General features: G+C 43.3%; 1 protein-coding gene across 2 annotated transcripts in view; it reads left to right on the plus strand.

The window, feature by feature from the left end:
• ASXL2 (ASXL transcriptional regulator 2) overlaps positions 1 to 25237 on the plus strand; it is a 399260-nt gene that overhangs the window by 263278 nt on the left and 110745 nt on the right. For both annotated transcript variants that reach the window (XM_029596278.1, XM_029596277.1), the window contains one exon: positions 19385 to 19514. In XM_029596278.1, coding sequence (XP_029452138.1) covers positions 19385 to 19514 — 130 coding nt within the window. The remainder of the gene's footprint in view (positions 1 to 19384; positions 19515 to 25237) is intronic.

Below are 25237 nucleotides of genomic sequence, written 5' to 3' on the forward strand. Positions count from 1 at the left end.
GAAATGTCTACAGTGTTCTTTTTTTGTGTAGGAAGAATTGAAGTTTAAAAAATCTTTAAAAACTCATCTTTGTTCTGCCGCTTACAATATTGCTTAACTTTTAATCACCCCCTCTATTAATTTATTAATGAAATGTTTTATGTTCAAATAGTTGCCCTTTAATATCATATTATTTATATTTTATCTTGTACCTACTCTGGTCATATTGTTTTTAGTTTAATTCATTATGGGGTAGATTTTCAAAGAGTTACGTGCATAATAATCATGCGTAACCCCCAAAAACTTACCCCTGCGAGCCTATTTTGCATAGGCTCGGCGGCGCGCACAAGCCCTGGGACGCGCGTATGTCCCAGGGCTTCGAAAAAGGGGTGGTCTGGGGGCGGGGCCATGGGCATGGCGGCGGTCCAGGGGAGGGCCCGAGTCCTCCGGCACAGCTGCTGTGCTGGGGGATGACGCGCTCGCAGGCGTAACTCTGTCATATAAGGTGGGGGGGGGGGGGGATTTAGGTAGGGCCAGGGGGTGGGTTAGATAGGGGAAGGGAGGGAAAGGTGGGGGGGGGGGATCGAAAAAAAGTTCCCGCCAAGGCTGATTTTGGAGCGGCCTTGGAGGGAACGGGGAAAGCCATCGGGGCTCCCCTTGGCGTGCACCCCCTTGTGAGCACCGACCCCGGATTTTATAACATGCGTGTGGCAGCGTGCACATTTATAAAATCGGGTGTACATTTGTGTGCGCCAAGTAATGCGCACAAATGTACCCCGCACGCGCTCCTTTAAAAATCTGGCCCTATGTGTGTATCATTGTGAACTGCCTAGATGGATTGTTATTTAAGAATATCTGGGAAAATACCGGCGTCAAGGGATTGATTTACAATTTTGACAGAGTAAATGACTGGCAGAATCACTTAAGGCTTTACCATCACATGCTGTCTTCTATCCGTCAACCAGTTTGTAATCCATGCCACCACCTTGGCACTCACTCCCAAGTTTTTAAATTTATTCACAAGCCTCCTATGTGGGACTGTATCAAAAGCTTTGCTGAAATCCAAGTAGATCACATTGAGCGTTCTTCCTCAATCCAATTCTTTAGTCGCCTAATCAAAAAAATCAATCAGATTTGTCTGACAGAACTTCCCCTGGTGAATCCATGCTGCCTTGGGTCCAGCAATCCTCCTGACTTTGGATAGTTCACTATCCTTTCTTTCAGCAGAATCTCCATTAATTTTCCCACCACCAAGGTGAAGCTAACTGGCCTGTAGTTTCCAGCCTCCTACCTGCTCCCACTCTTGTGAAACGGGACCACTACCGCTCTTCTCCAATCACTCGGCACCACTCCCCTTTCCAGGAATCTATTGAACAAGTCATTCTGTGGACCCTCCAGCACATCTCTGATCTCCCTCAGTATCCTGGGATGAACCTCATCAGGCCCCATGGTTTGTCCACTTTCAGTTTTCCTGGTTCTTCCCATACATTCTCTTCTGTAAACGGAGTTTTGTCTACTCTACTCCCATCCATAGTCTTGTAAACTAGCGACAGTCCTTTTCCAGGGTTGTCTTTAGTGAACACCGAAGTGAAGTATTTGTTTATTTTTTCTACCATTTCTTCATCTCTCTCCACACATTGATTCAATTTCACTATACCACTTCGGACCTTTCTCTGATGTATCTGAAAAATGTTTTGTCACCTCGCTTTACATCTTTGACAAGCTTTTCTTCTGCCTGAATTTTTGCTTTCTTGATCACTTTCTTTGTCTCCCTCAGTTTCACCAGATAATCTTACATTTCATGACCAAAAAAAAAAAAAAATCCTTGTTCTTGAAATATTTCTGGAGCACTAAATCCTTGTGTTGCTCAGCACAAAAATAAACCGAGGATGACCCTAATTGGTATATAATCTATAGAATCTTCTAAAAAGGCTGATAAATCTGAAATATTTAAAGTTAAAATATGCATTCCACCTTCTTCCCCTCCCAAAACCTTTTTACTCTTAGGGACATATAAGATCTTAGATAAAACAAGCAACTTCTTATAGCAAATATTTATTTAACAGTTCCTGAGCAGACATCAGTCTAGACATAGGGAAATTAAAAAAACATAAATTCCTCCCGACTGTTTTCCAAGATGTATGTATTTATTTATTTATTTATTTATTAACTTTTATTTACCGACATTCGTGAAACACATCATGCCGGTTTACAAAAAACTCAAAGGAGGAAAGTTACAATATAACAATAAAACAGTAAGATTTCCTAACCAATTAAGCAATACTAGACTATCTTTAATATAATTAATATTAGAAGTGTGTAATGATACGCAATTATAGTTAAAGAAAAGTTCTCCAGTCCAGATAGTCATGTATAATGCTTTTCCAGCTTGGATCTAGAGTCTCCAGTAAATTTACAAAACTGAAAAACAGAGTGAGTCAAAGTCTTTTCCAGTCTTGTAACCACCTTCCACATGCCCAGGAGGGATACATTTCTGGGTTCCTCAATGTCCCAAAGTCCCTCAGTAGAAGGAGAGATAGCCGATGGAATAAGCATCTTCACAAATTTAGGAATATGGTCACCAGACCTGGAAAATGGGACATAAGAACATAAGATATGCCATACTGGGTCAGACCAAGGGTCCATCAAGCTCAGCATCCTGTTTCCAACAGTGGCCAATCCAAGTCACAAGTACCTGGCAAGTACCCAAACATTAAATAGATCTCAAGTTACTATTGCTTATTAATTAATAGCAGTTTATGGATTTTTCCTCTAGGAACCTATCCAAACTTTTTTTTAAACCCAATTACACTAACTGCTGTAACCATATCCTCTGGCAATGAATTCCAGAGATTAACTATGCACTGAGGGGAAAATAATTTTCTTCAATTTGTTTTAAATGAGCTACTTGCTAACTTCATGGACTGCCCCCCAGTCCTTCTATTATCTGAGAGAGTAAATAACCAATTAACATTAACCTATTCAAATCCTTTCATGATTTTCTAGACCTCTATCAAATCCCCACTCAGTTGTCTCTTCTCCAAACTGAACAGCCCTAACTTCTTTAGCCTTTCTTCATAGGGCAGCCGTTCCATGCCCCTTATCATTTTGGTTGCCCTTCTCTGCACTTTCTCCAGTGCAACTATATCTTTTATCAGATGAGACAACCAGAACTGTACACAGTATTCAAGATGTGGTCTCACCATGGAGCGATACTGAGGCATTATGACAACCACTGTTTTGTTTGTCATTCCTTCCTTATAATTCTTAACATGCTGTTTGCTTTTTTGACCGGCACAGCACACTGAGCCGACGATTTCAAAGTATTATCCTAGATCTCTTTCTTGGGTGGTAACTCCTAATGTGGAACCTAACATTATGTAACCCCAGCAAGGGTTATTTTTCCCTATATACATCACTTTGCACTTGTCCACATTAAATTGCATCTGCCATTTGGAAGCCTAATCTTACAGTCTCACAAGGTCCTCCTGCAATTTATCACAATCCGCTTGAGATTTAACTACTCTGTGTAATTTTGTGTCATCCACAAATTTGATCACCTCACTCGTTGTACCCCTTTCCAGATCATTTATAAATATATTAAAAAGCACCGGTCCAAGTACAGATCTTTGAGGCACTCCACTGTTTACCTTTTCCACTGTGAAAACAGACCATTTAATCCTACTCTCTGTTTCCTGTTTTTTAACCAGTTTGCAATCCACAAAAGGACATCGTCTCCTAGCCCATGGTGTTTTAGTTTTCTTAGAAGCCTCTCATCAGGCACTTTGTCGAACGCCTTCTGAAAATCCAAATACACCACATCTACTGGTTCACCTTTGTCCGCATGTTTATTCACCCCATCAAAAAAATGTAGGAGATTTGTGAGGCAAGACTTCCCTTGGGTAAATCCATGCTGGCTGTGTCCCATTAAATCATGTCTATCTAAATGTCTATAGGTACAGCATCATTAATAATTCTTTTTTTTCTTATATTTCATGTTGCCAGTATTGCTTTATTCTTATTTCAAGATGTCATGTAATGTTCTGTGATGTATTAAAATTAAAATTTAAACAAAAGAAATGGAGTAATATATAGTAGTTTCATTATAAGGTGTGTGTCCCTCATGAGGTAGATTTTAATACCCATGTGCGAGCGTCCATTTGCACATGGACATGCAGATTTTATAACACTTGCATGCCTGATTTTATATTGGCATGTGTGTGCGAGTGCCGAAATCATATGCGTAAGGTGGGGGGGAGCATATTTTACAACATGCACGCAGTGATGCGATAGGCCCTTTCCCCAGTTTCCTTCCAGTCTGCTCCAATAAAGGAGTGAACTAGGAGGGAACTTCCTAAATCTCCTAGCTAACCTGCCTCCCTCCTAGCTAACCTATCCACCCTGACTTTAAAACCCTGCTAACTACTCTTTTTTTTTTTTTTTGTGGTGCAACTTACCTGCTCTCCCGAGCAGCAGTAAGTTGCGCGAGTCCAACATTCTCTGCACGTACGGCAACAGGACAGTGCTTTAATGGTGCTGTCCCGGCCCGCCCATGCCCTGCCCAGACCCCGCCTCCGGCCTGCCCCTTTTTTGGCAGGTCTTACTTCTACACATACTGGGAGATATGTACATGGCCGTGGACCTTTGAAAATGCATGCCGCTCAGCCACACGCATATCAGCTAGTATAGGCATGCGTAGGCCTTTTAAAATCCGGCCTTTTCTATTTTCAGATATGTGGCATTGCTTTTTTGATATGACTGAGGAAATGCATTGAGCTTAGGAAGTCATAAAATTTTCACAACCTTTAGTACCACACTGCCTCATTTAAATATAGTCTAAGCACTTAACACAGCCCTTCTCCATAAGAAGTAGTGTTGAAGACAGGGAAAGGAGAATGAAAGAAAAATAGTTATATTTCATTTCTGGCACCAAGAACATTTCTGTGTTTATTTATAAAAGCAATACTGCCACAAACAATTGAAGCATTGGTCTTCATTCCAGCCCTCATAGGATAAACTGTTCAAGGATAGCAAGATCACAAAACTGCAACAAGATATGAAAAGAATAGTGGCATGAATGTTATATTGGCTAATTTAAATGTGAATTTTAAAGGCTGGGTGCACACCAAAATTGGGAAATGTACACGCATGTAGGACATGTGCGTGTCCACCAATTTTAAAAGCTGTCTACATGCGCACACATCTCCCGATATGCGAATATCTCACTTTGAACGCTCAAAGAGCATGGTGTGGGCTGGGCCAAAAGATGTATGCGCAACTACCTACGCGCCTGAGTGCACACCTGGGTCCAATATCGCTTAAGTTTACTTTTCCTATGGAGGAGGTGTAAGTTAAAAAAAAAAAATACAGGCATCCCTAAGTGGTTTAAAGAATGTGGAGTAACTTGGGGGCATGCAAACTAAAGAACCAGGGATTTTGGAGGCCCTAGCTCTAGACTGGGTGAACTGGTGGACGATTTGGCACTGTTCATAGTGTGGACGCATGCCTGTTATAAAATTCTCCCATTTGTGAGACTCAAACCCGAATATGGGGGTTATTTTTAAAAGGAGTTATGTGCGTAAATGTAACTATTATTGTAGCAATTTTCAAAAGCCATTTATTCAAGTAAAGTACACTTATGAGAGTAAATCCTATGAACAATTCAATGGTATATATTGTAACAATTTTCAAAATGCCCACTTGAGTAAAGTGCATTTACTCAAATAAAACCCAGTTTTACTCGAGCAAATGCTTTTTAAAATCAGGCCCTTTATGCAGTTTTGCGTACCCACTTGCAAAATTGGGTACACACATAAGCGTGCCTAGACTATTTTATAACATACACACATATGTCTCTAGATGTGTGCCATGCACACATGTACGTGTGTGCCAGCATGCCTGTTTGAAAGGTACTATCCCTGATTTTTGGTTAACATGGCTTTTCAAAGGCAAGTGACACCATCCCTGGTGGGAAAAGCAACTCTGCCCCTTCTAAAGTGGCTTTTGCATGGGAAATTTTCACCAATGTTAAGAAATAAGGGAAAAGGCCAGCTCTATAACTCAGTCACCCCCAAGCAATACAGGAAGTGGGAGGAGAAAATAACAATACCAATCAGTTCAAAAAAGCAGAAAAAGGTATCTTGGAAGAGCAGCAAACTAAAGGAGAAAAGCTGGAAAGCTATGACCATAAATGCTCATAGTCTAAGCAATAAAATGCCAGACCTGCAGGCCCTGATGGTGGAGGTGGACTTGGACATTGTTGCTGTTACAGACACATGGTTCACTGATTCTCATAATTGGGATACAGCTATTCCAAGCTATAACTTGTTAAGGAAGGACAGAAAGGTCAGAAAAGGGGAAGGAGTAGCTCTTTATGTCAAAAATAATATCCAAGCAACTAAATTGCAAGGGATGTGGGGTAGGGAAAAAGCATTATGGGCTGTCCTAAAAAAAAAAAAAAAAAAAAAAAAAAGATGTAGTCTACAGGCCTCCAACTCAACAGAAAAACTGGACAGAGATCTGGTCAAAGACATCTAAAAGGTAGGAAAGAAGGGAGAATTGTTGATGGTTGGAGATTTTAATCTGCCGGATGTGGATTAGAATATCCTTTCTGCAGAATCTGTAAGATGTAGAGAGATAGTGGATGCCCTGCAAGGGGCTCTGATCAAATAAATGGTAATGGAACCCATGAGGGAGAGAGTTATACTAAACCTAGTGCTCACTAACGGGAATAATGTCTCTAATGTCCGGGTATGTGCCCACCTGAGCACCAATGATCATCAAACGGTATGGTTTGATATTGCAAATAGGATACAGAGATGTCACACGAAGACCCAAGTTTTGAAATTCAAAAATATGAACTTATCAAAATGGGAATATACTTGGAGGAAGAACTAGAAGACTGGGAGGTGGATCAACAGTGAGGCAAATTAAAAGGAGCTATGACAAGGGCAACAAATATATATATTATAATATAAAAGTAAGATGAAAAAGAAACTGATCTGGTTCTCAAAAGAGGTGGCTAAAAATTAAATCAAGTAAAACAGCTATTGTGTTTGAGGCATTGTGGACCCTTGGTTGCAATGGAGATTACTCCGCCCACTGGGAGGAGCCCCGTGGGGAACCACTGCGATAAGCTGACACAGATAGCAGACACAGAATGAATAGTCTTTATTGTACTGCTGTAAATAGATGGTGAAGCAGGAAGGTAAGGCACTGATCCACAAAGTGCCAATACGCTCAACAGGCTCAGAAGTATAGTCTCACCCAGATGTTCACGATAGGCAGGAGTCTGCAGTGCGGGTAACGCCGCAGCTGGTGGGTGGAGTTGGAGTGCTGGATAGTAGAGGTACTCACAGAGTGAAGGCGTCTTCCTGAAGGTAGAATGGTGGGACCGAAGGTCCGTGGTGCAGGATATGAAGTAGATAGGCCCTCGAGGAGCGAGTATCCAATAGTCCAATATCCTGGAAATGAATAGAGAGAAAAGACCCCCGAGGAGCGGTTGTCTTGGTTAGTGAGGACCCTGAAGGGAAGTTGGAAGCGAGAGACCCCCGAGGAGCGGGTGTCTAGAGCTTCTGTAGGAGCAAGGCCCTTAGCGTGAAAGTAGCGTCTAAGCATACAGCTTAGAGCAGGCAGAGTAGTGAAGCGAAGTCTTTGCTATCTCAAATTGGTAGCGGAAGCGGAGGCTAGATATACCTGGAAGTACTAACGTCATGCGGTCGGGCCGCCCCCGAGGTTCCTGCCATGACGTGTTTTTGAGAGTCAGTGATGTGCGCGCTCACGCCCTAGGAGGCCACGGGAGTGAACATGGCGGATGGGGATGCCAATGCAGGTCTGGAAACGCCGAGGCCCTCGGCACTGGAGACAGTCATCTTGCCCAAAGAGAGAGAAAGGGGAGAAAAAGAGGTAAGGCAGAGCAGTCGCAGCCGTCTGCAACCGACGGACGCAACAACAGCGTTCAAGAAGTACAAAAGATCCCAAAAAGAAGAACACAGGGAAGAATACCTGGTGAAACTGAGGGAGGTGAAGAAAGGAATCAAGAAAGTGAAAGGTCAGATGGAAGAAAGAATTGCCAAAGATGTAAAGCGAGGTGACAAAACATTTTTCAGATGTATCAGGAAAGAAGGAAGGCCCGAAGTGGTATAGTGGAATTGAAAGTTGACAATGAGCAATGTGTAGCGAGAGACGAAGAAATGGCAGAAATATTAAATAAATACTTTAGTTCAGTGTTCACTAAAAAAGACCCCGGAGAAGGACTGTTGCTGGTTGAGAAGACTGTAGATGGGAGTGGGCTAAACATAACTCTGTTTATAGAAGAGAATGTTTGGGAAGAGCTAGAAAAACGAAAGTGGACAAGGCCATGGAGCTGGATGAGGTACATCCCAGGATACTAAGAGACCTCAAAGATGTTCTGACAAGTCCGTTGAAAGGCCTGTTCAATAGATCCCTGGAAACAGAAGTGGTGACACAAGATTGGAGAAGAATAGTTTCAGTCCTGCTTCTCAAGAATAGTAGCAGAAAAGAGGCTGGAAACTACAGGCCAGTTAGCCTCATCTTGGTGGTGGGAAAATTAATGGAGACTTTACTGAAGGAAAGGATAGTAAACTATCTACAATCTGGTGAGTTGCTGGACCCAAGTCAGCATGGATTCACCAGGGGAAGGTCCTGTCAGTCAAATCTGTTTGATTTTTTTTATTGGATGTCTAGAGAATTGGATCAAGGAAGAGCGCTTGATGTGATTTACTTGGATTTTAACAAAGCTTTTGATCTGGTCGTGTAAAGGAGGCTCATGAATTAAATTAGAAGCTTGGGAGTAGGTGCCAAGGTGGTGGAATGGATTACAAACAGGTTGACTGACAGGAGACAGCCTGTAATAGTAAATGGAACCTACTCTGAAGAGAGAACAGTGTTAAGTGGAGTGCCATATGGAATGGTTTTGGGACTGATTCTGCTCAATATCTTTGTGAGCAACATTGTGTCAAGGATAAGACGTAAAGTTTGTCTATTTGCGGATGATACTAAGATCTGCAGCAGAGTGGACACACCTGTAGGAGTAGAGAGAATGAAAAGGGATTTAAGAAAGCTTGAAGAGTGATTGAGGATTTGGCAACTGAGCTTCATTGCTAAAAAATTCAAGTCATGCATCTTGGTTGCAGTAATCCAAAAGATCTGTATGTGATGGGGGGGGGAGAAGACCAATGTGAACAAACTGGGAGAGGGGCCTTGGGATGATAATGTCTGGCGATCTGAAGGCAGCAAAGCAACGTGGCAAGGCAATAGCTAAAGCTAGAAGAATGCTTGGCTGCATAGAGAGAGGAACAACCAGTAAGAAAAAGGAGGTGATAAGGCCCTTGTACAGGTCCTTGGTGAGGCCTCACTTGGAGTACTGTGTTCAGCTCTGGAGCCGGTATCTCAAAAAGGATAGCAACAGGATGGAGGCAATCCAGAGATCGGCGACCAAACTGGGATATTGTCTGTATTGGAAGACTTATAAGGAGAGGCTGAAGGATCTAAATATGTACACCATGGAAGAAATATGGCTCAGGGGAGATAAGATACAGACCTTCAGATAACTGAAAGGTTTTAATGTACGAACTTTGAAACTTTTTCCATTGGAAAGGAAACTTTAGAACTAGGGGTCATGAAATGAAACTCCAGAGGGGAGAAATCAGAACTAACATAAGGAAATATTTCTTCACGGAGAGGGCGACAGATACCTGGAATGCCTTTCCAAAAGAGGTGGTGAGGACAAAAACAGTAAACAAATTCAAAGGGGCATGGAATAAATACTGTGAATCTCTAAAGGACGGAAATGAAGAAAAGGTGCATAGGGGTAACCTGCATGGAGCAGTAGTTATTACCCCTACCAGGAAGCAAGGGGATTACTTCTTTTAACCAATTAGCTTTGATGCTTTTGATTTAACTACATCACTCTCTGCTTTGATGGCGGTAAAAAGGGGAATTGGAATCATACCACAGCCAAAGTTGGGCCCCAATTTTTACAGTCTGGGGTACTGATTTGCAGACATTAGGGGAAAAGCACAGAACTGTTTCCATGGCCAAGTCCAAAAGCAAAGCACATTTAAGCAAAAGTCATTATCATGAAGGCTGCTCACCCCGAAAATATTTGTAGCGGGAGCACTAGGGAGTGGTCCCAATTCTGGGGAGGTTAGTGTGCCCTTGGACCACGGCGCGACTGCAAAGGAGCTCCACTGAAGCACCGAGACAGGCAAGACATGTCCAAACATGGGCAGACAAGCTGAAGACGAGGAACTCTGACCTCTGCCAAACCTGAATGCATCGGAAGAGACCGAACAACGCAATGCTGGTCTCTGGGTTAGCCCTCTGGCCACTCAATAGCCCTTTCGGACCTGCTGCCTGAAAACGGCAGATGCAACAGGATGGACAGTGGTCAAGGTCAGGCAATGGTACTGGAACAAGATGAAGACACTTGAAGACATGGTCAGATGAAGGTACTTGGAGACGTGGTCGGGCGAAGGTACTTGGAGATGTGGTTGGGCAAGAACACTAGGCAAGGCTGAAGCAAGGCTGAAGATAAGAACATCAGGAACAACGATGAGGACACTTGATGAGTGGAAAGACGACAGCAGAGTTAAAACTCAGCATGAAGAGGAATCCGGGCAACACTCGAAGCAGCCACCGACCTGGACAGAGTTTCAGTGACCCCTGCGTGATCGATGCACCTGACAGGTCAACCAGAAGAAGACGAAACTTCAGACCCGGTGTGGAAAACGCAACAGAAGGTCATCTCGAAACTGAACAGAAGGTGGCAGCCCGCTAGGGGTCGAATCTGGAACCAGGACATCCGAGGACAAGGCTTCCAAGGAGAGGAGCCAGAAAGAGTGAACACCTGAAGGCAGAGCATCTGAAGACGAGGACGTCAGGGGCATCTGAAAATGAGGACGTAAGGGACATCTGAAGATGAGGACGTCAGGGACATCCGAAGACAGAACAGACGAGGACACAGGAACCAGCAAGAGAACAGGACATGGAATGAAGATGCAGACGAAGGATCAGGAACCACAGATGAAGACAAGGGAATTCCCACGAAGAAACAGAGTGCCTTGAAGAAGCGAGGATGGACATCGGAGCCTTCTGGACGAAAAGCTGGAACAGCAGAGACTCCAGGAGTAGGCAGCTCCTTGCGAAGGCGTTAAAGAACTGACGAAGGGCCCTTAAATAGGCCTGAAGAGGAAACGCCTGGATGACATCATCAAAAGGGGCCGCGGGACGACTCCCACCTTGGGCCCTTTAAGAGGCAGAGAGGCACGGCCACGCGCCTATGACAGGACCAGGGACAGCGGCAGCCATGCCGCGGAGGAAGAGCAGGAGCGGCACTAGGCCGCAAAGCAGGGCCCAGCACCGGAGGCGGCTTCCTGCCGCAGAGGAGGCTGGGGGCGGCTCAATGCCGCGCAGGAGGGAGGATAAATGTCGACGGCCTTCCGGTCGCGTGGAAGCACAGTGACATGGCCCGCCATGCAGGAGAAGAACATGGGCAGGCTCCTGGCCGCAAAGGCAGGACACAGGCGGCGGCCTCCAGGCCGCATGAGACTGCGTCGGGGCGGCAGGCAGGCTGGCAGTGAAAAGGTGAGAGGCTGCCCGTGGACCTAGCCGCGAGCAGAATTGTAACAATATTGCTAGTAGTAATTTTGTTATGGGTTTGATAGTTGCATGTTTTTGATTGCAAATATTACTAATCTTAACATAAGGCTTGGGGGTAACTTGCACAGAGCAATAGTTACTACCATAAAAACTTGCTGGACAAACTGGATGGACCAATTGGTCTTTTTCTGCCGTCATTACTATGTTACTATAAAAAAGGGTCAGTTTAGGGACATTCCAGAGCGGCGTTCACACACAATTTGCTGTTTTGTAAGCATTATATTTACATATTGTTATAATTAGTGAAGTTTGGGTGGACCCTTGGACACTGTGGCAGCTGACCATGCCCACGGGGGGAAGTCCCGTGAAGGGCTACTGGCTCAGCTTAGGACACACAAACACAGAGATTGATCTTTTATTAGACAATGTGGTGAAGCCACCAGAGGTGGCAGTGGTTAGCAGCAGAAGTAGCCCAGCTGGGATAGTATCCCTCAGGCGCTGGAACAGCGACTCCTCCGGTAGCAGTGCTGTAGTGGAAAGAACTGAGAGTAATGAGTACAGTGGAATATGCACAAAGCCCCAGTATGGAGAACCCCAGGATAGGGATAGCAGGCCCTCGAGGAGCGAGTACCTGATCCCTGAGAGCTGAGAGGCTTGAAGGTGATGTACTCACACAGCGGTTCCACGTAGGAGATGACACTAGTGCTGGAACGGAGGCAGGCCCTCGAGGAGTGAGTACCTGGTTCCAGGGAACAGCTCTGATATGAAGATGGTAGTACTCACTGATGTTGAAAATAGCGAAACCTTCCAGGCAGAAGAGAAGGTAGGAGAAGGCAGCGAGTCAAGGAACATGGGCCCTCGAGGAGCGAGTACCGGTTTCCTGATAGTGACCTGAGAAGCAAGTGAGGCCCCCGAGGAGCGGGTACCCCGTTAACGTTAAGAGTCCAATGGAAGATTGGAGCGGCAGAGTAGCTGGGTACAGAAAGCGAATCCCATCCGTAAGAATCCCTTTGCTAACTCAAAGGCTAGCAAACATCGTAGGCTTTAAATATCCGGGCAGCGTGATGTCATCACAGGGGGATGCCCCTGAGGTTCGCGCCAAGTAGGAAATAAGAGTGAGGGTCGCGCAGCACCTGCACCCTAAGGTACTAGCGGAGCATGGCGGGAGGCAGCGCCCAAGCCGGTCCGGGGACGCCGGAGAGGACGGCAGGCAGACGCCGCGGCAGCCAAGCGTCCATCCATAGGGAGAGGAGGTGCAGAGAAAGAAAGGTAGGCGGAGTGAAGCCGTCAGGAAGGGACGGTTGCAACCCATACATTACCAGACTTGTCCAAATACCTTTATGCCTGCTTATTGACTTGCGCAACTGAAATCGGATTTGTCTTTTATCTGCAATTTTTGGGTAGGAGATCTTGGTGAACTGCTGGAAGTTCAGGATAAAGTGCTGAAGGGTTTAGGTGAACTGACGAAGGTCTGATTGAACTGGTGGAGGTATTGGCGAATTGGTGATTCTAAGTACAAGTGCAAGTATTTTCAATAGCAGAGTACGTGCATACTTTATAAAACCTACCTTCATGTTTAATTCTGGGTTATTATGTATGAATTGATACTGTTATTATGTATGTTAAATATAAAATATACATGCATATTTTTAAAAACTGGTTTGCATTACAAATATAGGCATGGACTGAAACATATGCATGTACTTTCAGGGTTTATAAAATACTGTACATAAATTGTGTGCCCGCTTATGTGCACAAATGGTGTACTGCAGACAGTTTTAAAAGTTGGGCTGATAGTATTGCAGTAGTCAGTGTGAAAGAGAACCATGGACTACATAACAATTTTGGGGCTTACGTCTCTACATAGCACTTCGAGTACACGTACCACACAGAAACCTAAGATCAGCTAATAAAGCACTACTAACTGTCCCCTCTGTTAAATCAACGCGCCTTACTCAAGTAAGGGAGAGAGCCCTGTCGCTGGCTGGACCTCTTCTATGGAACTCCATGCCACTCGAACTTAGATTGCAAAGTAACCTGAAGCTATTTAAAACTAATCTAAAAACCTGGCTTTTCAAACAAGCTTTTTACAAAGACAAAGAGAAGGAGGAAAACAAGTAAAAGCGAAGTAAGCACCAAGTAATCAGTTTCTTCTTCAAACATCACAAAATCATATTAACACTAAACCTGAACCATTTTAGCAGGTTTTCAACCAACATTTAAACTTTATTTATCTCATAACTCTATTATTAAAAATTATGTTACTGTTCCATGTTGGCACATGTATAACCTGTAATCTATACCAATTAACCTTGAATAACCTTTTGTGCCTTTTTGTAAACCGATGTGATGGTGATTTAACTTAATGATGGTATAGAAAAGCTTTTAAATAAATAAATAAATAGTGTCTTAATTGACATAACAGTTGCAGTTTCAGAAAGGCTAATTTAATGCCAAGTCCAACCATACTCCAAGAATATACACCTGAGCTTGTAGTATAATTGCTACCCCATTAATCATCAGAAGCATGTTAAACTTAAGAATTTCTTAATTTCCTGTCAAAAGAATCTTGGTCTTGCTGGGGTTAAGCTTTAACTTATTTTGCCGTAATTATGATGCTACTGCTCTTAGACAGTGATTTAAACTATTCACTGAGGGGGTAATTTTCAAAAGGATTTACAGGTATAAAAGTATCAAATATCGTAGCAATTTTCAAAAGTCCATTTATGTGCTTCAAGTGTACTTACATATGTAAAACCTATTGACATTTCAATAGCATATATCATAGCAATTTTCAAAAGCATATAAATCCGTTTGAAAATTACCCAATGAGTCTTCTGGTTTTATCCAAAAGTAAATAAATCTGTGTATGATCTGCCTACAAAAATAACAAAGCCCAAACATCGTAATGATTTCCTCTTAAAGCTGTAAATATAGGCCAAGCTATTTTACCCAGCTAAGTAGCTTTGATAATTGTCCTCAGTGTGTATGATTGTAGTTTCCAAACACACCTCCAAAATAACCCCAAATCACCTTTTGTCTATATTGCCAAATGTATGCATGTTGTGAAATTATTCTTGTTTTTCAACCAATTAAAAATCCACTTACCCAGATAAAGATGACTTAGGGAAGTTAACTATTTTTATCTGCTAAAAATGCTTTCATTTTGAAGATTTACTTCTTAATCCACAATAATACAATGCCTTACAAATTACATAGAATAAAATAGTTATAACCAGTGAAATCAGTGGATGGAATAGTGAGTTCCACTTTAGCTGCTTTACTTTCATGTCATATAGGTATATTTACAAGATTTGGACATTGATTTTCCTTGATGATATTGTAAGCCATAACAATTTAGACTAGCTGAAGAAAGCTGTACTCTTTCCAATCTATATAAACAGACATGCTTTAAAGAACCCAATTAGAGAACATATAAGAAAAGAGAGAATTCATTCTTCCTTTGCTGGCTATGTAATGGCACGTCTTGTCACTAGCTCTAACTATCCATGTAATTTCTTGTCCATTTCATGATGACCTTTTAGTACAAATTGAATGGACACATTCCTGAAAAAGTGCCCTATGTGATCTTGAAAGCTCTCATACAATAAAAGGTATCACAATCTACAAAGAATCTTGTTTACTTCAAGATCAAAATGACTACTAAAAGCTTGAGCTGTTTGCAATCACAGTGAAACCTATATTAAAGCCCACTTTTTAATAAGGGCACCAGACTACTGTAACAAACTATTGGATGTACTAAACTATTTACCAATAAGCATGTACAATCTGTGTATTATCTATGTACTGAGACCACTTGTGCACAAAACTGAGAAGTCCGTTTTAACTGACATATTTGTCAGGTGTTAGTTATAGCCTGTCATGGTGAACTGCCTCGTCTTCCTCAGTACAGTCTGCAGTAGAGAAGATACCAGATGAGAAAAAGTACAAATTAAAAGCATATAGGGCCTGATTTGCAAAGCCAGTTCTGTGCATAAAGGATAACATGCTTTAAAAGTATACATGTAGCCTGATTTCATGCATACTATTTCGGAAACGAAGCAGACTCTAGACGAGAAGATAAAGACTTGAAGCTGGAAACATGACAAAGATTCAGGAGAGGCCTGCACCGAGGCGCGCCCTACATAGCTGCCTGTGGCTGGGCATGGACCACGCTGAGCAGAGCAGGCTCTGGCTTGAATCTAGGGCATGGACGGAAGCAGGAACAAGGAACGCCAAAGACCAGGAACAGGATTCAAGACTCAGGATTCAGGAACGGACCTCGGCATTAAAAGCAAGGGCCTTCCGGAGACTTGTGCTGCAGACACAGCCCTACACAGCCCCCCATAGGCTGGTCACGCCCTACACAGCCCCCCATGGGCTGGTCACGGACCACGGACAAGAAGTAAACCTGGAATTAGATTAAGTGCAGTTCCTCTGTTAGCTGCAAGCACTTCCTGGCATCTGGTGTCTCCTTTGTGGTGCCACTCCTTGGCTCTTCTGTATCCCCAGTTGCTGGGGTTTCCACAGCACCACCTTCTGAGCTCTCCATGGTCTCCTCTGGATTCTCCATACCGCCGCCCTCTGGGCCCTCCGTGGTTTCCTCCTCTGTGATCTCCACAGTGCTTCCCTCTGGTATCTCCATGGTTTACTCTTTTGGGTTATCCGCAGCACCTCCAACTGGAGTATTCGCTATGCCTTCCTCTAGGATCTCTGCAGCATCTCCTCCTGGAGTCTTCACTATGCCTTCCTCTATGGCCATTGTGGCATTTCCCTCTGGGGTCTTGCTGGCAGCGGCTCCATCTGGCTTCCCTGATGTATCCGTGCTAGACCAATTGACACTGCATCCTGCAGGCCACTCTATTTTGCCCCCTTCTGGGTAGTCTGGGTTGCCGCTTCCTGGTAAAGCTACGAAGTTCCATCATGAGCTCTCTGTTACTTCCAACACAGTTCTTGCAGGATCTAGCCCTTGGCACTCCTTTTGCTCAGTTGCCTACTTTGTGGGCTCACGCCCCTCAGGGTCTCCTTTGGCATGAGCTGCTTTGTCATTTCCCAGGCTCCCTGACACGGACTCCCACCGCCGGCTTGTGCTGCAGTCAGGTGCGTCCCTCAGCTGCTGCACTCTCACCAGGTCCTCTGCAGTGGCTTTCTCAGCTCCCAAGCCACATAAGTTCCCCTTTGTAAGGTGGCAAGAAGAGCAGTGTTTGCTTCCAGGGTCTTTTTAAGCTTATCCCAGGACAGCTGGCTCTGTCTGAGGCTCTCCTGATACTTTCTGTCTCCTTTCTCTGGATCCAAGCATGCATGCCTCCTACAGTCATGCTTCCAAACTGCTGCGTTCTGGTGCTGCTTTTTTTTCCCTCTTTTTTTTCTTTAGAACCTGAGTTTATTAGGGCCAGGCCTTGTGCACACACATTGACTCCTTAAGTCTGTAGAGGGACCATGCCCTGTTTCAGCCCAGTGCACAACTGTGGTCTTTTTTTTTTTTTTTAATATCAAAAAGAAAAAAAAAAGTAAAACAAGAGCCTGCCTCTCTGGCTCTCACTATACTTTTGATACAGGTCCTAACTTTGGACAAAGCGTGTCTTTTTAGTCCACAGAAAATCAAAACCTGCATCTTTCCTGCTTTGAAGGCAGTTTCACTCTTCTCTTTTTTTTTCCTTCTGTGCTCTGCAGTCCTAGCAGCACTGCTTGGCTTCAGGGCGCTCTGCAAGCCACACCCTTTTGTCTTCAGCTGCTTCTGGTAGGTACCACAGCAAACAAACCTTTCTTTCTTCCAAAGAAACTTTTCTCTTCTCTCTGCGCTTGCATACTACAGCACAGAGAAGAGAAAAGTTGCCTTCAAACTTCTGGCAGGCTATACACACACAAACTTTTTTTCTTCCTTCTGAAGGCTTTGGGTTTTTCTCTGTATAAAGTTTAGAGGAAAAAAATCCTACTCATGACACCATATGTGAGGACTGGCTGAGCAAAATCCTCTGAGCTAGAGCAGTAAACACTGACTCCAGCCTTTCCTCTTGCAATTTCACTTTATTAATCTTCACACAACAAAATAAATATTTTCCTACTTTCACAATCTTCTGTACACACCACTTCCCAGAGTGGTTCAGGAGCTCCTATTCCTGGAGGGAGGGGGCCTCCCTATCCCAGCTGGGCTTACACTCTTATTCCCCTCTCACTGGTCACACCCTCTGAGCTATTCCTACCCAGCAGGGTGCCGCCCATGGAGCATTCTCCCTTTTGGGGATTTAAGGAGGACCAGGCATCTAGCTTGTTCCTACACAGGTTTATAGGGGAAAATAGGGGCACTGTCTCACATGCTGGCAGTTAGTGTTGTTTTGGTAGGGGAGATTTAGTATATTGTAATTGTAATTCAATGTACTCATGGCCTTCTGAGGGCCAAGCCTACCACGCTTTATTATGTATGTTTTATCTGTACCCTACTATGATTATTGGAATGGCGGGTAACAAATATTTTTTAAATATATAAATACATCTAACACGCGCTACCATAGACTTAATACCATATAGGTTCCAAGTGTCTCTTTTGCAGGGTTTTTTGATTGGCACCACAGAAATTCATGAAACTATAATATATATGTTGTTATAAGTGATTTTTTTTTTTAAATCTAAGAATGTCCTTTTCAAGTAAAATCTAGTATTATAAATTCATAATTTTTAATTCTGTGTGGGCTGGGCATGACCGGGAGAGGGGTGATACCTAGTGGTTGGATTGGAGGCCCATGATTGCAGGATTCTGAAGGAAGCCCTGGTGCTTGGCTGCCAGCCCAGAACTGACACTGCAATGATAAGAGTAAAGAAAATTGGGAAGGGAAAAAATGATCCCCAGGAATTGTGATTGAAGTGAGGTAGCGGAATAACAACACATACACAAAGCAGGAAGTCACCAAGAAAAAGCAAAATTGCTTATTTTTACTATTTTCTCACAATTAAGTATTAAATTAGAAAGACAGTTAATCATAAATGGTAACCACACTCATTCCCCATTTAGAGTATATTATTGAACCATGTAACCGTATAGTAATGGCACCCTATGGATAATTGAGAAACCACATATTTGTGCCTAACTGTAAACCGTTGTGATGGTGTACTACTAAACGACGGTATAGAAAAGTTTTAAATAAATTTTAAATAAATAAGATCTCTGTGCTGGAAGCCCAAAGGAGCAGGAAGAAACTTCTGGGTCACAATAAAAATAAAAATCAAGCCCTCTACATTTAACAGTGTCTCCCAGCTCGTGGTGTTGTATGTTGTGTTCAGAGTGAGGGCGCACTTTTTCATTTGGCCATAGGTGCCAAATGGCCTGGCTACGGCTCTGGAATGGATACCCCTAGACAGTGATGGCGAACTCCGGTCCTCGAGTGCCATAAACAGGCCAAGTTTTCCGGTTATCCACGATGAACATGCATGAGAAAGATTTGCATGCACTGCCTCTATTGTATGCAAATCTATCTCATGCATATTCATTGTGGATATCCAGAAAACCTGGCCTGTTTGTGGCACTCGAGGACTAGAGTTCGCCATCACTACCGTAGAAGATGGGTTTAAAAATAGCAATAGATTGTGAAGCATTAAAATTTGTTGAGCGCTATCTATTCTGTAATTGTTTACTTTTTATCTAATAATAATTATATGATGTTTTCTGTAAAAAATTCATAAACCAAATCTATTTTTTGTCTCTCTCTCTCTTCTGTTTTTTCCCTTTCTTTTTCTCATTTCCTCTTTGTCCCGCCTCTCTCCCTTTATTCCTGTTTCTGCTCTTCAGGCTTTGATGCAACAGCATCAGAAAAAGAAGCAGCAGCAGCATCGTAGAGCAGGCATGCCGGTCTCCTCAAACCAGCACATTTTGTTGAAAACTGTCAAGACAACTGGCAACCCCACATCTGCAAAAACAGGTATTTAATATATATGGTAAGGTCACTATCTTCCTCTGAGTGATTAAGGGTAGGCTGATTATTTTTTTATTATCAGTTTTCTAGTTAGTAAGCAAAAGGTCCTCTAAGAAGCAATTGTAAATTTTGTATAGTATTATGAGGAACCTGCTCTAGCAGGGAGAGAAAAAGAATTGCAGCCAAGAAATAAAATCTTCTACTGTTAGGTAAATGAAGTTTGGTAAGCAGAAGGTTCTAGTTAAGTGAATATTTGGTAAATAGAAGGGGTCTATCTTTGGGTGATCTGTAAAACCGCTTACTCTGGTCCAAAAGATTACTGGTTCCAGTCCCTCCTGAGACAGATTTTCTCTTAGTGTTGTTAATATGAATCCTTGGAATCTGTTGCAAGGTTGAATAATTAAGTAAAATTAATAATAAATAAATACTGTATGGAATTGCCTGTGGTTTTATGCTCAGGATCAAGCACTTCTTAAAGGAGAAGAATATGTAATGAACTCTCTTCTGTGATAAGAGAGAATTTACTCAGCTGAAGACAAGTGAGGAAAGCATGCAGGTTCAAGGTCTTGAGAATGCTTTCCAATAGAGTTTTCTAGTAGAGGATGATAAAATTCATACATTACATATTGAGCAAATGTTATGTTTTAGTATGGTTTTCCGCTTGTTACACAAAGTTTTACTTGTTCAAACCATGGGGTAAAGGAGGGGAGAGCTGCTTGGAAGATGCCTTTGTGTGTGTATGCGTGTGTGTGTGTGTGCAGATATGTTTCAGTCTGTCTGCATTCGTGTGTTTGCATGAATACTTGTCTATCTCTGTGACCTTAGGTAGGATTGTGTTTATGGGAAGGACTTAGCTGCTTCAGAATGTTGGCAAATTCTCTATTACAAAATCTCTTCCCCCTCTCCTCCAAGGCAACTCGGCCCAGAGCAAAATTTAAGTGGTATCTTAATAAACTCAGTTACGAAAAGGTACTCTTGTATATATTCCAACTATTAAAAACAAGCAAGGATAAGTAGGCTATGTACACAGGTATGTACATGTGCACACGCACACACGAACAGTGATATATCTTAGATATGTATGAAGGTGTTTATGAAAGAGGTTTGTGTATGGAGGTGTGTGTGTCGGAGATATGAGAGGATGGGTGGGGGTATATGTGGAAGTGTGTGAGAGAGTGAGGCAATGAATAGGACAGGAATTGTAGCTTGTGTATGCGTAACTCGAAAACGTATGCACTAAGGCTTAGAATATTGACCTCATAAGAGTCAGTGCCTGTATCAATAGTAACCACAATCAAAAAACTGAACACTATATGGCAAATAAATCCTCATAAATTGCAAATAGCCATATATATAAGGAACTCATATAATTGTGTTTATAGAGACCTCTTATGAAATATGGGTGAATCTTAAGTCCACTTATATAGTGTTTGTAATCATAGGTCTTTTAAAAGGTTTTTATACGTTATTATTTATTTTGAAGAATATCTTTGAAAGTGCAGATCTGTTCATTTAAAACCAAAGACACTTACCTTAGTTTGTCGTAGAAAGAGTATGCTGCCTGACACAATTCATGTTTTGGAAGCTTTTCTTCCTCAGGGGCTCAAGAAACAAAATATTGTAATGAGACTATGGGGTAGATTTTTAAACCTATGCGCGCACGTCCATGTGAGCGCACTTCCCGGCACACCACATGGATGTGCCGATTTTATACCATGTGCAAGCCGACACGCACATGTTAGAAAATCCGGGGGCCAGACGCACATGCACGCCGGATTTTATAATGCGCATGTGTGGGTGGCGCACACAAGGAGGGGTACTTATGCAATGTTTGCTCAGCAACGCATCCCGGCCTTCCCTAGTTCCCTCTCAGTCCACTCCAATTAAGGAGCGGACTGGGATGGAATTTCCCTACTCCCTTCCCCTCTCCTCCCCACCCCCAAATCCTTTCTCCTGCCTTTTATTTTTTTTTACTTTGTTCCTTACTGCTCCATTGGAGCAGAAGCAACTTGCATGTGACGGCAGTTCCTTCCCCGGCACGGCAGCAAATGGCCGCTGTACCGGCTGCCTCCAGCCCCGTCCCCTGGACCGCCCCTTTCCTTCGGCCCGGCACTTCTGCGCATAATGGGAGTTGCGCACGTGGCTGGGCTCCTTTGAAAATGCGCGCAGTGCGCACAAGGCCCAGCCAAGCACATAACCCCTGTTTTTTACACGCGTGGCCAATTAAAAATTTACCCGTATGTGTCTTGGTTGTGATAGCCGACTTTATCAATTTTATTGCATTTTATCGCATTTATCACAACCAAGACACATAGTCTCATTACAATATTTTGTTGCTTGTACCCCTAAGAACATAAGAACATAAGAAAATGCCATACTGGGTCAGACCAAGGGTCCATCAAGCCCAGCATCCTGTTTCCAACAGTGGCCAGTCCAGGCCACAAGAACCTGGCAAGTACCCAAAAATCTGAGGAAGGAAAGCTTCCGAAACATGAATCGTGTAGGGCAGTGCACTCTTTCTATGACAAACTAAGGTAAGTGTCTTTTGGTTTTAAATTAACAGATCTGCACTTTCAAAGATATTCTTTAAAATAAATAATAAAGTATAAAAACTGTTTCAGAGACCTATGATTACAAACACTATATGGGTATTAGATCACTCAAATTGGTTTAAAAATATAAACCACATATAAGTGAACTTAAGATTCACCCATATTTGATATGATGACTTTACAAACCCAATTATATGAGTTCCTTATATATATGGCTATTTGCAATTTATGAGGATTTTTGTGTATCATGAGTAAGGCAGTGAGGGTACTTATGCTGTTATGATACACAAGATAAGTTCTGATAATTTGAGAATCCAAAGCAAAAAGTCTAACAGTTTAGTTTATTATGTATTTTGGTATATTCAAATGTTGACTTCTACCAATGAGTCAGCAGTATATTGGAGACTGTTTTGTGCACTGAGAGTAATTTATCAGCTAAAATGAAAGTTGTCAGAATGTTCTCCAGAATATAGTAACCTCCCCCGCAGACCCAGAAGTCATATAGAAGTTGTGCTACTGTTAAAATAAAAATTGCAGGAGATTTTTTCTAGGATGAATATGTATCAGTATCAACTAAAAAATTTGATCTGGAATGGATTTATAAATCCAGCTATATCCAGATATATGTGGATTTATTGTATAAATCAGCTTTCATCCAAAAAGAAAATTAATGTGGTTCACAGTTATAGCACATTAAAAATATATTTATGTCTGTATGTACATCTGTCTCTATCTGTATACGTATATCTATCTATATTGATGAGAGATGGAACAAAGAATAATGTTATTACTACTAATGACTCTTCTTCTGCACTTGATGCCTGCCTTATGCTTATTAGAGATGTGAATCATGTGCCCGATCGTTTTAATGATCAGGTTCGGATGGAGGGAGAAAAAAATCGGATCATTAGAGATGTGAATTGGAATCGGTTCCGATTCCAATTCACATCGTTAATTTTTTAGTGAGGCCTGAGCAGATAAAAAAAACCTCACCCCTACCCTTTACAAATGACCCCTTTGCTCTCCCACCCTCCCGAACCCCCCCCCCCCCAAAATGTTAAATTACCTGGTGGTCCAGTGGGGGGGGGGTCCCGGCGCGATCTCCCGCTCTCGGGCCATCGGCGCCATTTTGGCTACCACTGATAAAAATGGCGCCGATGGCCCGATAAAAAAAAACCCACCCTGACCCTTTACAAATTACCCCTTTGCTTCTCCAACCCTCCCGACCCCCCCAAAAACCTTTTACATGTACATGGTGGTCTAGCAGGGGGTCCGGGAGCCATCCCTTCAATCATATCCTCGGTGCCGGTGCTGGACAGCACCGGCACCGAGGGTATGATTGAAGGTATGGCTCCCGGACCCCCCGCTAGACCACCAGGTACATGTAAAAGGTTTTTGGGAGAGTGGAAGAAGCAAAGGGGTAATTTGTAAAGGGTCGGGGTGGGGTTTTTTTTATCGGGCCATCGGCGCCATTTTTATCAGTGGTAGCCAAAATGGCGCCGATGGCCCGAGAGCGGGAGATCGCGCCGGGAACCCCCCCACTGGACCACCAGGTAATTTAACATTTTGGGGGGGTTCGGGAGGGTAAAGGATTGGTTTTAAAGGGTCGGGGTGGGTTTAGGGGTTGTTTTGGTGTGCCGGTTTTCCCGCCCTCCCCCCAAATAATTCCCGTACTCGATTTAACGATTTTTCATGATAAATCGAGGGAATTCCTATTGTATCGAGTCCTTTACCGATTAATGACGATTTTAAAATTATCGGACGATAATTTAAATCGTTAAAAAACGATTCACATCCCTAATGCTTATACATCTGCACCCATAGGGGCGGATTTTCAGAGCCCTGCTCGCCTAAATCCGCCCAAAACCGGGCGGATTTAGGCGAGCAGGGCCCTGCGCGCCGGTAAGCCTATTTTACATAGGCCTACCGGCGCGCGCAGAGCCCCGGGACTCGCGTAAGTCCCGGGGTTTTCGGAGGGGGCGTGTCGGGGGGGCGGGCCCGAACCGCGTGGCGTTTTCGGGGCGTGTTGGGAGCGTTCCGGGGGCGGGCCCAGGGGCGTGGCTACGGCCCGGGGCGGCCCGGGGGCGTGGCCGTGCCCTCTGGACCCGCCCCCAGGTTGCGTCCCGGCGCGCAGGAGGCCCGCTGACGCGCGGGGATTTACGCCTCCCTCCGGGAGGCGTAAATCCCCCGACAAAGGTAAGGATGGGGTTTAGACAGGGCCGGGCGGGTGGGTTAGGTAGGGGAAGGGAGGGGAAGGTGAGGGGAGGGCAAAAGAAAGTTCCCTCCGAGGCCGCTCCGATTTCGGAGCGGCCTCGGAGGGAACAGGGGTAGGCTGCGCGGCTCGGCGCGCGCCGGCTATACAAAATCCATAGCCTTGCGCGCGCCGATCCAGGTTTTTAGCAGATACGCGCGGCTCCGCGCGTATCTACTAAAATCTAGCGTACGTTTGTTTGCGCCTGGAGCGCAAACAAAAGTAGGCTATTCGCGCTCCTTTTAAAATCCGCCCCATACTGTTCTCTCTAAACTCTCAATTAGACCAATATTTAACAAATATTTCACTATCTACTAAACAACACTAATCTACCTCATACCTCTACTTATATTCAATTATGTTTATTTATTTATTTATTTAAAATCTTTTCTATACCGTCGCTAAGTTATTTACCATCGCAACGGTTTACATGCTGGTACATAAATTAATGTAGGGAAATTGTACTATCGTACATTCTAACAGGTGCCGTCAAAGGTTCAGTTACAATAAATCATTAAAGACAAATAATTGTTTAGTGAAGTAGGTCATGACCAGGTGTACCAGGAAGGTACTGTTTATGGGTAAAATTCACTATTCATAGTGTTACAATTATGTTTATAGTGATGTAGAGTTCATGGATTCCTCTACTGCACGTTACTAATTGTTGTGTATCGGGCTCTTTTGCCTCTTCCTGAATGTTTTCTAATTTCCCGTCTCTTTATAAAATGCTTGTTTAAAAAGCCATGTTTTTAAACTTTTCTTGAATGTTTTGAGATCTCTTTGTAATCTGATCTCTGTTGGCATTGTGTTCCAAAGTGTGGGGCCAGCTAATGATAAGGCCCTTTCTCTCACTTTGGTTAGTCTTGCTGTTTTTACTGAAGGAATGGTTAATAGTGCTTTATTTGCTGATCGAAGGTTTCTGTGTG

The sequence above is a fragment of the Rhinatrema bivittatum genome, chromosome 3 (genome assembly GCF_901001135.1).
Source record: "Rhinatrema bivittatum chromosome 3, aRhiBiv1.1, whole genome shotgun sequence".
NCBI lineage: Eukaryota > Metazoa > Chordata > Amphibia > Gymnophiona > Rhinatrematidae > Rhinatrema > Rhinatrema bivittatum.